We start from the raw sequence: 14,717 nt of genomic DNA on the forward strand, positions 1-14,717 counted from the left end.
CAGGGGGCGTGGCCCGAGCCCGCCTCCCCGGGCGCGCGCGCGGCCAGTCCCTCCCCGCCGCGGGGCGGGCTGCGCATGCGCGCGGCGCCAGCGGCCGCGGGTCCCCCGCAGGCGGTTCCGCCCGGCCGGGCCGGTGCAGCGCTCGGCGCTCCGCCCGCCGGTGACAGCGGCCCCTCCCCTGCTCCCCGCAGCCATGGCGAGCGGCCGGGCCGAGGAGACAGCGGCGGCGGCAGCCGAGGAGGAGGAGGAGGAGGCGGCGGCGGCGGCGGCGGCGCGGTTGGCGGCGACGCTGCGGCAGCGGCTGCGGGGCTGGGAGGCGGCGCTGGCGGCGGCGCAGCGGCTGCTGGTGTGGGAGAGGCCGCTGCACAGCCTGGTCACCGCCGCCGCGCTCAGCGGGGCCCTCTGGTGAGCTGGGGCGGGGTAGGCCGCGGGGGTCCGGGCCGGCAGCGGGGCCTGCCCCGCCGGGGCCGCGCAGGCCGGGCGGGTGTCGCTGGTGAGCCTCCGGGGTCGGTACCGATCCCGTCCGGGGTCTGGATTTCTGCAGTGGAGCCGAGGGCAGCTGCACCCCGCAGCGCCGTGGGATGTGCAGAGCCCCGAGCAGCCGAGCTGTTTTCCGGACAAACATAAACAGGCCCGTCCTTGGGGGGGACAGTGCCAAGAGCTCGGGTAGGATTTGCCCCGCGATAGTGAAATGCAGCCCGGCCCGGCTGGAGGCTCGCCCGGGAGTGTTGCTGCTTAATTTTTGCATCCGTGCGTTATCAGCTTGCTTCAGCCCCGTTGCCACGGTCAGTGAGCCCCATGGCCCCGCAGCAGCAGGCTGTGTGTGGCGGTTCGTTTAAGCTCTTCTGCTCGTTAATCTCTGAAGAGTGCTAGCTTTTCACATAAAGGCCGAGGCTGCTTGGTTTGGGCATGAACGGATTCCCCTTGCCCTGCCTTCCCTTCTTCCCTGCCTCTCGGGCAGGGCAGCAGCACGAGGAGCCGGGAGTGTGAGTGGCAGAGCCCAGCTGTGGATGGGAATGGAAAACATCCTGTTTGTTTGCATAAACAGTGAGTCAGTTTTAGTGGTGAAAACGCTCTCAGCTGACGGCTTTCCCAGCAGAAAAGGTTAAAACTGGCCAGGGAAAGAGTTAAATATTGGTCACAGATGAAGTAGGAAAGGACAGTCAGAACAGGGGAAAGTATGTGACCAAACAGCCTTTGAAGTCCCTCTGAAGAGGCTGCTGACGTTCTGCTCGCTCATCCATATGATTATCAGAGGTGTACGTGGTAGCCGGGTGCTTAAATGCTTTAGGACTGCTGGAAAGGTCTAAAAGCAGAGCTTTGAAGTTAGTGGGAGGGGGAGAGGCATGCCATGAGATGGCAGGGCTAGTAGACAATGGTGGTTGAAGGACTGTGCGTAAAAAGGTCGAGAAGAACAAAGAGTGCCCAGAATATGGGACGGCAGAGAGAGATTTAAATATCACGGAGGGGGAGGAATTCTTTACGATCCCATGGAGGATTCGGCCAGCATCTTTCAACTACAGACCATAAATGAGGTGGAATAGCAGGAAATTCTTCCAGAGCTGACATGTTAAGCTACAGAATTATTGTCCCATGAGAAGAGATAAAAAGTTGTTGTGTAGGTCATTGTAGGTCCTGTAAGCCCACGGAAAGTGTGCAGCTTGCTTTCTGTGCTGCCTGGTGAGGCAGATCTCACTTCCAAGCACTCACTTTTGGCTGTGGCTTGGTGGGAAGCGCAGCCCTTCCCTGCACTGCACAGTGAGATGCTGACTCCAGTCATTGTTTGGTACATTTGAGATTAGTTATTGACAAATACTCACTGAAGAGGAGCAAGGTAAAATAGCGGCTCTTCCTTTCTGCAAAGGAGTGCTTATTAGAGGGGTGAGGGTGAATGCGTTTCCCCAGCGTTTGTTTCTGGAGACACTTAAAAACAGTCCTCCTGAGCTGGGGGGATGTGCTTACCTCCTCTTGTGTGGAGGAAAGGAGGAATGCAGACAGCCGCTGTTGGCGCAGGCAGCACCCTGGGACCTTTGCTGTCAAATCTATATGGAGTGGGGAGATAAACTCTTTGATGGTGGAATTGCGCGACTATGTGTGAGTAGTATTGTGTGAGCTGGCATTTGGCTCGAGCCAATGTGTTGATGAGGGACATAAAGGGTTTTATGATAGAGCCAAGTGAGCAACTAAACCATTTAAGTGCCAGGGAGAGGTTTGTGATAAAAGAATGGGCATCTAGAAGCAGGTGCAGGATGTGTTTTGGCGCTACCTGTGGGTAATGCTGGAGCTTGTAACGACAAATAGGACAAAAGTTTTCAGCAAACAGGCTGATTTGCAACCAATCTTCTGCTAGAGCAATCTGTATTTAGTTACCTAGAGCCTCCACCTTGAGGGTTTGGAGGGACTTGTACTTGTATGAGGGAGCATTAACGTCGTTTTACAACCGGAGGAGGTCGGGAGCAGGGGAGGAGAGCGCTAGGAGATAACAGGTAGTCAGCTGTCAGGTGGTGGGCAAAGGCAACATTTGAGAACATGCTGTGGGTGTCTCTGGAGTACACTGTTGCTGCAGTGGCCGGTAGCAGTTGGATGTTTCTACTCTGCCGTACTCTGACCTGTAGCTGTTTGCTCATCGAGAACAGTAACTTGCTGCCTTTTTCCTGCCTAACAATTTCTCATTTGATTTCTAGGTTGTTTTCCTCCACCTCCCTGAGACCCCTCTTTCTCCTCAGCATGTCCCTTCTTGGCATCCTCTTGCTGGAGAGGTGGAAGCCCAGGTTCCTGTTTGATTTCTCAGGTATGTGATGATTAGCACTGTAGCTAATGACAACAGTTATAGTGTTACCTGCTACTGGGCTATGGCCACAGCCGGTTCTTTCCTGGTTCTCTCATAGGTCATGTAAGCCCTGTTCCTACTGTAACCACAGGCTTTGGTACTGGTGCTGCCTCTTGCCTATTTGTGTCAGAGTATTAGGATGTATCCCAATTAGGATGTTATCCTAATACTCTGGGCATGAGGAGAGTTGCTCCCTGTGCTGAGAAGTTCTGGGAGTGGCTCATTTTGAGACTGACTAAGGGGGCCCAGCTAGCTTGTCAGGGAAGCTGGTGACAGGGATGATGCAGTGTTTCTGCTGTGTCCTTTCTCTCCTGCAAATGTCTAGGTGAAAAGATCATTCCAGATCTGAGCATATGGCCAGCTGAGGCAGGGGAAGGAAATGGGGCATGTTGAAGTGGGTTGTTTTTAAGTGTGGCGTGGCCTTATGCCCTGAAAGAGGCAGAGCAGATGAGAGCCACTTCTTGTGACGGGTAGCAGCGTGGATGATGAGATCTGTCAGCAGAGACAGTTAGTGTATTGTACCTGTACTGAACAGCATCTGGTCTCCAGCTAGTCAGTGAGTCTGATCATTTAGCTTATCTTTCCCATTTACTGAAGGGTCTCTGCCAACATTAGATACAAAAGCAACCAGAGGAATTGCCTCATAACGATGATAGGGAGAGATTGCCTGCTGTCTCCTTTGAGTGCCTCCTTCATTGGAGTTTATTAAATGACTGGACCCACACCTGCCTGCTGTATCTAGTGCTGCTGTTCAAAGGCAGCTCAGGGCCCTCCATCCCTGCCCCCCTACTCTAGGGAGGGTTTCTGAATGAAAGCCCCTCTATATGTGTGTTTGTAAGGTGCCCTTTATTTGACCTGAAAGGGTACTGACTTAAAGGGTGCTTTCACAGAAGTCCTGATAAGATTAGATATGTTTCAGCTGTAGTCTTGAAACTGTTTACTTTGTGTGGTTCAGGTAACTAGGCAGCTAAGCTGGACTGGCCAATTTAATTTCCTGCTTATTTGCGTTGGTTTTTTAAGGGAATAGTTTAAAGCCAACCCGAAACATCTCACTTGAAACATGTCCAGAAATGCAAAAGCCTGGTGTCTGATACAGAATGGTGTCATTGAGGCAGGTGGGGGTAGAATTGCTCCAGCAAGTACTAGGCCTGTAAAAGCTGTGTTATCACAGAAGAAACAGGAAATCCATACAGCAATCAATTTATAGGATGCAGAGCAGTGAGGAATAAAAAAGAAAAACAAACAAAACAACACACCAGGGGTTAGGCTCATCCTGTGTCGTTAGCTCTGCAAGAAGTCTGTGCCTATCCTACTGAGCTGCTCCTCAGTGGTGTTCCCCATATTTCACTCCTTCCTGCTTTTCTGCTGCTAACAGCAAGAACAGGGACACCTTTCTGATGTGCCTGGTTAGGTCACAGCTCTGACTTTGACATGGTCCACTGAACTGTGTTTCCTCAGCCTCCACAAGGAAGGAGCGGTGGTGCTCTGTGCCCCTGAGAGGCCTCCTCTTGAATTGGCACTGCTGAATACTTATGGGTTCTTGTGTGGCTCTCGCTTCCCGCTGAAGCAGAGCTGCAGCTTTGTGGCTTTTCTCCCCAGTGCTTCCTGTAAGGCTTTCCTGGAGCTTTTGGAAGTAGGTCAGTACCACACCTTCAAGAGTCTGCACGTATACACACAAACCTCAGCTTGTGGCAGTTCTGTATGTCTTGGGTGACTGCTTATAACATCACTTCTGAAGGAATGCTAAAACCTCAGCATGTATTTTGCAGTTACTCACACACTGTGATCAGGGACTCACTAACAGCAGTGAGATGCACAACTTTTTTATGTCCTGCATATTTTCAGCTCCCACACAGGGTATTTTTTATCATATGTAACCACCTTTGTGTGGGGTTCCACTTAAGTATTGTTTAAGGACTTTAGGAAGCAGCTCCACTTTCTCCTGAAATGGGTATCAAGTAGAGCTGTTCTGTGTAGTGTTGTTGTTTGGCAGCTGTGTTTTGGTCAGTGGAGGAGTGTGCAGTGTGGAAGAGCTCTAGTAAAGGCTGCATTGCAATTGAATGTTAGTACTCCTTAAAAAAGGCCCCTGCTTTCTAGCTAAAGTTTACACACAGATGAAGAATGACTTGGGGAAGCGTTGAAAACCTGTAAGAGCCAAGGAATCCGTCAGCAGTAATTTGTCAGTACCAAGATGAAACCTAAACTCTTGTGTGGCTGACTGGTCTCCCACAAGAGTCTGGTGAATGTCAAGTGGTTTGTATTAATCCACAGCCTGGTGTGAAATGCCAACAGTGTGATTTTAGCTGGTTATTGATGATCTGAGGCCAGCTGTGGGTATCCTGCTTGCTGGCTTAGTTGTACCAGGGCTAGAAAGTACTGCAGCACAGGTTGGAGTTAATCCCTAACTAAGTGAACATGTCCTGTCGGAAATACTCTAGGTTTTTTGTGGTTGGGCTCTTCCTCCAACTAGTATAAGACTCCAGTGCTTTGGGATGGCCAGCAGGCAGATTACTACAGGAAGCAAGATACTGTTGATTTTAAAGACAGCTTGTGTTTTGCCAGTTAGTTAAAGACACGTGAACACTCTGCAGCTGCTGAGATGTTCTGCAGCTCCCCAAAGTGTCTCTGAAACCTTCAGAAGCAACTGAGGAGAATTCTTTCACTCCCTCTGCTGGCATATTTTGGGTGGCTTGGATTACTGCAGCCAGTCGAGAGGAGTGGGGTTCCTGGGCCATCCTGCTTACCATGGTGCAGGTGCATCTGTCCAGCAGAACACCCCAGCACCTCGTTTGTAGCTTGTACAACCAGTATAGCCAGCCAGTGCAGACGGGCTGGTGCCAAATGTAATTTATTTGGTGATTTAGTGCAGGTAGTAGATGAGGCTTTGAGATACAGCTGGATTTCTGCGTGCTGTCATTAAGCAGCTTTAGATTCCTGAGCACAGTAACAAAATACAGCAATGGCGGTTACGCGAGAGAAGCAACAACCCCGTGGGAGGGGAAGCTGCATCCATAATATTCGCTTCTCACCCGGAGCTCTGTTTGTGGGCAGTGCCCCAGCCGCCGTGCAGAGCACTTGTTTGGGGCAGAGGAGCGGGTGGGCAGCCCAGTCTGAGAGCAGTTGAATCCTTCAGTCAGGCCCGATTACTGGAAATCTGGGTCACGCTCTCAAAGAATCGCCTCCTCCCCTGGGCGATGGCTCCCGCTCCACTGCACTGCGCGAGCTGGCTGGTGCAGCGCCCGCAGTGCAAGGAGGGGTCTGGCACACTTGGCTCAACATCCTGTGTCTTGGAGAACAGCGGTGGCAAGGCCGCCAGGAGCAGATGCTCTCTTCTGCAGCTTCAGCTGGAGTCTGAGGTCTCACTGGGTGCTGACAGTGACAGATGTTCACCTCTTCTGTGCAATTCCCTGGGGGAGTCATTGTGGCTCTTGGGCTTTTCATCTGGCTGATGACTCCAGAGAGGATTCAAACCCCTTTTTGCTCATGTTGCATATTTCAGTCCATTTCTGACAATTAGCCTGGACTTTGAACATAAACTATTCCTTTATTTTAGGCCTGTTTACGTGGTGACATGCAGTGTGGGGGTTAGAGTCCCACTGATTTTTAGAACCTCTTGGACCAAGTTTGCTGTTGGCCAGACAGCTTCAAAGATGTATCTGTCCCTACCAGCTTTAGGACAGAAGGCTGACTGGTAGAAGAGGGTAGACCTCAAGAGGCCTTCACATCATGATCAGGGCCTTGTTAAACATAGAAGACTGAAAAAGACTGTATAGGTGGGAGAGCTTTTGTCCAGGCATCCTAGCCTGGACACCCAAATTCTGTGGGCAGGCAGGCTCATGAGTTTCTGTTGTCATGGAAATATTTGGTTTTTTTTTTTTATATGTATCTAAAGGCAGAGCATAATCATATGTGACCCCTGCCATTGAAACACTGCTTCTCCCTTCAGTACTGCATAAAGTAATTTCTTGTTTGATCATCACTTGGTTGGAGCAGAAAGGAATGGGAGAACCTTTTCCTTGCTCTTATCCAGACTGCTGGACCTTATGGGTGTAGTTATATTTGTGCCTGGCACAAAGGGCTGTCAGGGGACTAAAAGACCCCTAAAATTAGATAGTTAGACACAAGACTGCTATTTGTTACTTAATTCCCCTGGAAAGAATAGAGACAGCAGATAGATCTCTGGCATTTGTACACAGCATCCTGCCAGGGACTGTGGTCTGGGCCGGTCAGTGGGAAGTGCAGCTCAGATCTGCTAGTGCCATGTTGAGCTCTGAGGTGGGAGCTGAGGCTTTGCCCAGCTCAGAAACCATGTTGGCAGCCCTCTGTGAATGACAGGGCTAGGCAGCTACCCTGGGGATGGTGCTGCCCAGACGCATGGGACGCCAGGGCAAGTTGTGCCACCCCTGTAGTGGAGACCCCATATGCTAGCGCAGGATGCACCTCGGGTATGAGGTCCTGCCACGTGTTTGTCAGCGCAGGTTGCAAGGTCTGCCAGGGCATCCCAAGACCGATGCTCTGGCTGCCCCGAGTCTCCAGGCATGCTCCACTGAAGCCTGCAGAGCTCAGACTCCAAGCCAGTGATTCCTGCTTGCATGAGAACACAAAGAAGGTCCCCAGGGTGCATCCCTCGCTGAGGATGGTACATCTCCAGCTCCGCTCTGTTGAAGTGGTAAAAACATTGGGTTGTATTTTTCACTTGGCTGACTAATCGGCTCTGTTCTTTCTACAGCACAGCCATCAGAGGAGCCGGGAGGGGAGAGGTAAGCTCACTGATGCGTTCCTTGGTGAGAGGGGAGAGTGAAGAAGCCTTAATTCAGTGTGATCTCACCTGTCCTTTTTGCTGTTGTCGATAGATTGCATGGCTCCTGCTGTGAAATGTTCGTAGCAGTTTCTCCTGCACTGGGAGCTGCTTATCAGTCCAGGAGCCACAGTGTGAGACTCTGGGGAAAGCTAGTGTTCATTCAGTAGCAGTTAAGCTCAAGTACTTCTGATGTTGGGAACTCTCGGGTTTCTTCCCTGAATCTGTTCTGAACTATTTTAAGAATCCTCCAGAGAGAAGGAAGTTCCTGAGACTGACTTTTGCAGGCCATATGTGCTGTCTGTGGTGGTGCAGCTTGCATCCCATCCTCAGCCATAGTTATAGGTCTGAGCACTGTGCTCTGGCTACCTTGGACTTGGTGCCAAAGGAGGCCATGTAACTAGTTCCACCTCCAGCACTTCTGTCTGCGTGGCTTTGAGTAAACCGCTTGTATCATGGGACTGTGGCATGGGGATGCTGTGGCATGGTGGCTGCTGCTGCTGCATGCTTGGCTCAGGTGTCTCTTGGCTCTCTTCCTATTAAAAGAAAAAATTACCTCCAAATCAGGTGTCTTCTATAGTTCAGTTGAAGAAGCAGTCAGTATTGTTGAGCCTTTGTTAGGGATCTCTGCTTCCCAGTGCAGCTCTTCCGTTCCCTCAACAAAACAGACCGTGTTCAAAGATTGTCTTCTTGCTCTTGTCTGTCTCTAGTGAGGGGGTGACTTCAGGGGCACAACCTCACCTGCTCAGTGTCCCTGAGCTGTGCCACTGTCTGGCAGAGAGCTGGGTCACCTTCAGGCTGTACCTGCAGGAACTGCTACAGTACAAGAGGCAAAATCCTGCCAAGGTAAGCTGGAGATACCTACTCTTCTGTGCAGGGGCTTTTCTCTCCATTACTAGTGGCCTAGGACATGGAAACATGTAAAATCAATATTCTACAATTGCTGTCCCTGTTTAACATTTGCTGTTCATTCTTTTCAGACTATATGCCATGGGAAGCTTAAATAATGAGTAACTGGCTTCCAGTATTTGTAAACTGGAGCGGAACTTAACCCCTTCTGTGAATGGCTAGCTGTACTTCTTTTATTTCTTAGCGTGCAAAGGAAGCTCTTAGGTTGGGAGTGGGGAGGAAAAAAAGGCAAGGCTACAGTCTCTGCACCTTCCACAGGCCCCATTCTTAAGCTGGCCCTACCTAGTTTGCTATCCAAGATTGTAGCTATCCAAGTCCAAATGCAGCAATGTTTCTGAGTTCATGGAAACTTGTCATTAACCGTGTTCTGATGGCTGTGATGTGTGTTGTGTAGAAAGGGTTTATGGACAGGAGTTGCCTCAACACCACAAAGAAGTAGGACGGAACAGACACTGGGATTGTATTTGGGGTCTAGTGTGCCAGAATGAGGGGGTTTCTATCACTGCCGATTACTCCTCCTCTGTTAAAACACTGTACCAACTACAGTGAGTAGGAGACCAGTTCAGAGATGCCCATAAAGCATGAATTCATTGGGAGCAAAGCCCTTAGAGGGCTTTTGTAGACCTTTTCCATTGTGAATGAAACTTCATTGCTGGATTTAGTCTATACTGAACCCATGTCCTGACTTGCAGGGTGTCCTCACTTCCCCCCCTCCCCAGGAGAATGCAGGATAAGCCATCAGGGCTGCACTATTATTCTTCCACTTTTTCCAGAGGAGGAAGGCCCTGGTCTGGTGGGAGCATAGCTAATGCTTTTGCCAGCTGGTTTATGGCGTAGCAGTGGAGAGCATCTCGTGACTGTAACAGCTTCGTGGCTCTGTCAGGACAGTACAGACTTCTCTTAAAGTGCTGAGCTCTGCAGGAGAGATGTATGCTAAAATGGCAATTTGCAATATCCCATCCTAGCCTCAAGGAACATAATTTAGTTGATAAATAATTGTCCAATAAAGTTTTGATCTGTTTTATTGGGATGTTGGGTTACCTTGGGCTTCCTGCGCTTGAATCTCTAATGCTTACATCTTAACCCAACCAAGCTGTCTGAGTTGTGATTGTCAGCATCTGAATGTACTCAATGCAAAGCTGGTGTACTGACTTCTGTTAGGAGCATCCCCCATTTTGCTCTAACTGGGTTTCCTGCACTGGTTGCATAGATATATCTCTGCCTCTTGTCACTTCTGTTTGTTCCTCTTTCTTCCTTCAGTTCTGCATGAGTGTCTGTTCAGGCTGCCTGATTCTGGCTGTAGTTGGACACTATGTTCCAGGCATAATGATCTCCTACATCATTTGTGAGTATAAGCAGCTCTCTCTTGTCTGACTTAAGCTTAAACATGACCTAACTGTGCTGTTGATACTCTGGTAGAGGCATATTCGTGGGGGTTTTGAGGGAGTCACTGCGAGGTGATTAATCAATACAGGCGCTGTGCTCCGGGAAGTCTCTTGCTTCAAGCGCGTACATGCAGTACAAGTGCAGAGTCAGGAGAGGGAGCCGTCGCTAAAAACCTTGTTTTCCTCTGCTACCCACGGCTGTAGCCGTGCTGGTGAGGCTCCAAGGGGACCGGGAGCTGCAGTCTCTCAGTTCCTGGAGTGGGCAAATCCATGCCGAGGGAGTTGTTAAAGAAGCTGCATGGTTAGTAAATAAGACCTTTCTCACTGCATCGTGAGTCCCTGCTAACTGTTAAGGTGGTTTGCTGCTAGTGCATCTACATATGAGCTCTGTGCTGCTGTCCTTATGAAAGTTTTGGTGATTTTTAGTTTTAATAACCTAATTTCAGGGCCCCTATTGCATGTTGGGGCTGGGATGCAGTGGCTGAAGAGGGCTTACGCTTCATCTTAACATAAATCTGTATCCTAACAGAGATCTGTTAGGAAAACCTGGTTATCAAGCAGCTTTGGAATGAGTAAGAATAACCATGGATGAGGATTTTAGGCAGAGTCAGATAGGAAAGCAAACGCCATTCAACTGCACTTCCCTCGATGCCGACTTCCTTGCTGGTGCCCTGTGAAGGGCTGGGTTGTGCTTGCTCTGTCTCACACACCCTGCATCCTGTGTCCCCAGTGCTCAGCATTCTGCTCTGGCCTCTGGTAGTCTACCATGAGCTGATCCAGAGGATGTACACACGTTTGGAGCCTGTCCTGATGAAACTGGACTACAGTATGAAGGCTGAAACGCTGCACCACAAGCATGAGAAGAAGAGTAAGAACCCATCTTCACCCTTAACTTTTTCTGGTGCTGTACTCCCGGGGTGGAGCCCCAGCAAAGGGACGAGAGGAGAGCACGTCTGCCAACACTGTGTGGTGAATGACTGCAGCAGAGCAGGGGAAAGCAGACTGGAACTTGAGGGTTGTGGGGGGATAACTGGACAGCTGATCCTGAGAATAGCAAATGAGAGCAACAGATTACAGCTGTCTCTGGGAACCTTGGGCTTTTGGGAAACCTGTGAGGTTTCACAGGGTAGTAGAAGTAGTGGGAAAGTGATGTATAAAGGCATAAAGTTCCTTCAGTCTCATGTAAAGCTTTTCTTCTCTTTCTCATAGAGCGACAAGGGAAGAGTGAGCCTGCAGCAGGTGATGAGCCAACAGCAGAGACTGAGAGTGAGAGTGAGGCAGAGCTGTCAGGCTTCTCCCCAGTGGTAAGAGCACAAAATGCTGAGCAGGAATCAGTCCCTCCTGTCTGATCTATAGCATCTAGAGAGACAAGGGATGTCCGAGTACAGCTGTATTGCTAACAAACAGCAGACCAACTAGTCACTTCTTTGCAGAATCCCAAGGCAAGCAGGGTATTTGTTTGATAAAGGCTGTTGTTTCCAGTCTGGGTATTGAGAATGCAGTGCCATGGGGCTGGTGATGCAGTAGCAGGACAGGTTGAGCTGACCTCCAGCCTCTGGCTGACCTGCAGAACTGCTTTGATGGTTATGCTTCACGCTCAGAGAATGTAAGTGTCCCCTGAAGAAATCCAGCTCTTCTGGTTGTGCGGAACCAGTGCTCCTCACCACTGGAAAAGGGAGATGAGCAGCACTAGTGTTTCTTACACAGTTCCCTGCTCTGTCAGACTCAGTGTGACCTTTCTATATGCGCACCACAGGAACGGACCCAGCGTCTTCATTTACAGGAGTTCTGGGCATATAGCTGGGCTGTGAAGTGGGAAGCTTCAGCTTCCAGAGGAATGCAGATACTTGAACCACTGCTAGCTATGGAAGCCTTCATTGGGCCCAGCATGAATCATGCAGAAGAGGGGGGGTGTTCTACTCCTTGGTGATCCCAGGAGAGGAAGAAGGATCAAAGCCTTCTGAGACTCCTGCAGGCTGATCCCATCTTGTGCTGGCTCTTTCAGGTTCTTTACAGAAAGCAGGCAAAGCTTCAGGCAGTGAATTATTGCAGGGAAGCCACTCAGCTAAGACTGTCCTTCCCTGCAGTGCAATGAGCACTTTGCCCAGCCTCTACCTGCTTTCATACTGCTCCTGTGCAGCATGCTTTCCCTCCAACAAAGGCTTCTGCCTGGAAGCTCTGGTTTGTGTGGAGGTGCCTGTAGGCAGCACTAGTAGTCAGACACTCTCTGCCTTCATCCATGCAGGTGGATGTGAAGAAGACTGCCCTGGCGCTGTCAATCACAGATTCTGAGCTCTCTGATGAGGAGGCTTCCATCCTGGAGAGTGGGGGCTTTTCTGTCTCAAGGGCTACCACCCCACAGCTGACGGATGTTTCTGAAGGTACGTGATGGGACACCTGGCTGCCTTCCTTACCTTGGGTGTTTTTGCTCTCCCCTGCCTCCGAAGGGGAGAACAGGGAGAGAACCTGGCTATTTGCAGGGGAAAGAGCATTGAAAGGAGGCAGCAGTAATAGCAGCACAGCATGCCCTGGTTTCATGGCTGATCATGAGCTGGTCCTGAGTGGACATGTGCTTCTGATTACTGCCCTGCAAGGCAATGCTGTCTTGAGACTCCAGGAAGGGAGCAAGGCTGTCCACAAAGACCCCAGAAATAATTGCGTGGTACAGTCACACACCTACATATGATGGTGGGTGAAACAAGTCAACACCCCACCCTGTCAGACTTACAGACTAGCAGAAAGACTGGTTAGTGGTGAGGAATGTGAAGGTAATGCCTTGGATGTGGTCATTTGAGTGTCTGGGGAGGAACAGGCAGGTGACGTGCTGTGAGCACTGTTTCCCTGAGCCTGTGGGTTTTAGTGGAGGGTTCTAGATGCAGAGAGCATGAGCTGGAGAAGGAAGTCCTCTCTGAGCACAGAGCACATGGCACAGGATAGGAAAAGGGACGTTCCATGTGAGTCGTGCCACTGGGAGAACGGAATAACTGCAGCCCCCTTCCTGCTGTGCTCCCAGAGCTGGGAGGATGCCCAAAAATGAGCCCTGGTGTGTCAGCTGGGGGGAGGTGGTGGGAGGTGTCAACGCCCTGGGTTGAGATGAGGGGACCTGCACCTTAATGCTGGTGCCTTTCAGACCTGGACCAGCAGAGCCTGCACAGTGAGCCAGAGGAGTCGTTTTCCAAGGACCTGGCAGAGTTTCCCTCTGTGGAAGAATACCATTCCAGAGACCTGGGACCACAGAGTGATGAAGATGCATTTGGTGTGCCTCTGGGCCCCGAGCTTGCCCACGCTACCCATGAGCTGGACTCAGCAGAGAAGGAGGCCACGGACTCTGGCCTTTCCATCCTTCACCTCACGTCTCCTCTCCATTTTGTAAATACGCACTTCAATGGGAGCGGGCAAGTGGCGGGAGACAGCGCGGCGCCAAAGCCTGCCCCTGCCCCGGGCCTGGGCGTCTGCATCAACACGCTGAGCGAGGAGATCGTCACCACTGCCATCACCACCGCGGTGCAGAACACACTCTCCGCGCTGCTGCGGTCCTCCGAGGCCAGCGAGGGGCCCTCCCTCTCCGAGTTCCTCCCGACCGAGCCTGAAGAGAAACTGAGCTTCCAAGCACAGCTGTCAGAGAGTGAAGTGGTGGAGACAGAGACAGCAGCTTCACCGGAGGATGAGGAGGAAGCAGATGACTTTGAGCTACTGGATCAGGGGGAGCTGGAGCAAATGGATGTGGAGCTGGGGCTCGGGGAGGAGCAGGATGCACAAGAGTCTCCTTCCACTCTGGCTTCTCCCTCTCCCACACCTGCTGAGCTGCCAAAGCACGGAGAGGAGGAGGAGGCAGTGATGAGAGCAGCATCTATGTCTTAGGTCTTCTTCACGCGCCCCTTTTCTTCCATCGTCACTGGAAAGAAGGAAGAACTCACACGGTGAACGTGCAGCGGGTTTTTAGATGTTTGTGTTGACTGGGATGGAAACGCGTCAGTGTTAATGTGCTGTGTCTGGAATAACGAATCCTTTCCATCCTTCTAGAGCCCGGCCTTCGCTGGCTGAGGGGAGATGCCCCTGCCCTGCGGCTGGGGAGGAGCCGGCTCCTAGAAGCCTTACGCCACAATCGAAACACCAACCCCAGCAAACGCTTCCTAGTAATGGTGCAGTATTTTGGTCTGTCTTCTGTTTTGTCTTTTGTTTTGCACGCAGAGTACCGAGCTAGCTGTAGCTGCTGCTAATACCCACATCTCCAGTAGGACATATGCAATCTTATTTTATTGGGTTTTTAAATGGCTACAAGTGTAAATAATTTTAACTTTCATTGGTTTTGTTCAGGGGGGAGGGATGGGGTGCACAGTCAAACATGGGTCTTGGGGGCTAGCAGGGGGAAAGGGGTCTTTGGAGGGGAGGGTAGCAGCAAGAGACTAAAGCAGATGGGTGCTGGCAGGAAAGAGGCCCTTTCTGCAGACTGTTACCGCCACTCATGTCACTGCTGGAACGGGGTGTTGGGCGATACCTGTTTTTTTCCCCTGTCTGATTTGAGTTCTGCTACTGGGTGGCTGTGGAGGTTTTTGCAATCAATGAAATTCTCTCCTGGCCCTGTTCAGTACTCCAGTTTCTTCCTGCCGTGGCCCCTCTCGCCGTCTGCAGCGCTGACCTTGCGGCGACGCTTTCTGTGCTCAGTCGGGCGTCATAACGTGGCACCTGAAGACTTGGAAGTGGGGCGGAGAGCGCAGGGAGCCGTGTTTTGTGTCTCCTGCGGGGCCGGGGCTGGGGCCGGGGCCGAGGACTGGGGGCTGGGGTCGGGCAGCCC

At 51.3% G+C, this 14,717-nt stretch overlaps 1 protein-coding gene across 2 annotated transcripts; it reads left to right on the top strand.

Moving 5' to 3' along the window:
• The first annotated feature begins 8 nt into the window (after positions 1–8).
• RETREG2 (reticulophagy regulator family member 2) lies at positions 9–14,513 on the top strand. Of its 2 annotated transcripts, XR_003991499.1 has the most exons (10): positions 59–405; positions 2,685–2,791; positions 7,560–7,590; positions 8,339–8,474; positions 9,798–9,882; positions 10,653–10,790; positions 11,132–11,226; positions 12,168–12,303; positions 13,053–13,842; positions 13,946–14,513. XR_003991499.1 is itself a non-coding variant. In XM_030486913.1 (9 exons), the coding sequence occupies exons 1-9, from the start codon at positions 194–196 to the stop codon at positions 13,781–13,783; spliced, it is 1,671 nt and encodes a 556-aa protein (XP_030342773.1). In that variant the 5' UTR covers positions 9–193; the 3' UTR covers positions 13,784–14,513. The 2 variants fall into 2 exon arrangements, 1 of the variants encoding a protein (XP_030342773.1); XM_030486913.1 differs by having other exon boundaries at positions 9–405; positions 13,053–14,513.
• Positions 14,514–14,717: the final 204 nt, after the last annotated feature.

The sequence above is a fragment of the Strigops habroptila genome, chromosome 5 (assembly GCF_004027225.2).
Source record: "Strigops habroptila isolate Jane chromosome 5, bStrHab1.2.pri, whole genome shotgun sequence".
Classification (NCBI taxonomy): domain Eukaryota; kingdom Metazoa; phylum Chordata; class Aves; order Psittaciformes; family Psittacidae; genus Strigops; species Strigops habroptila.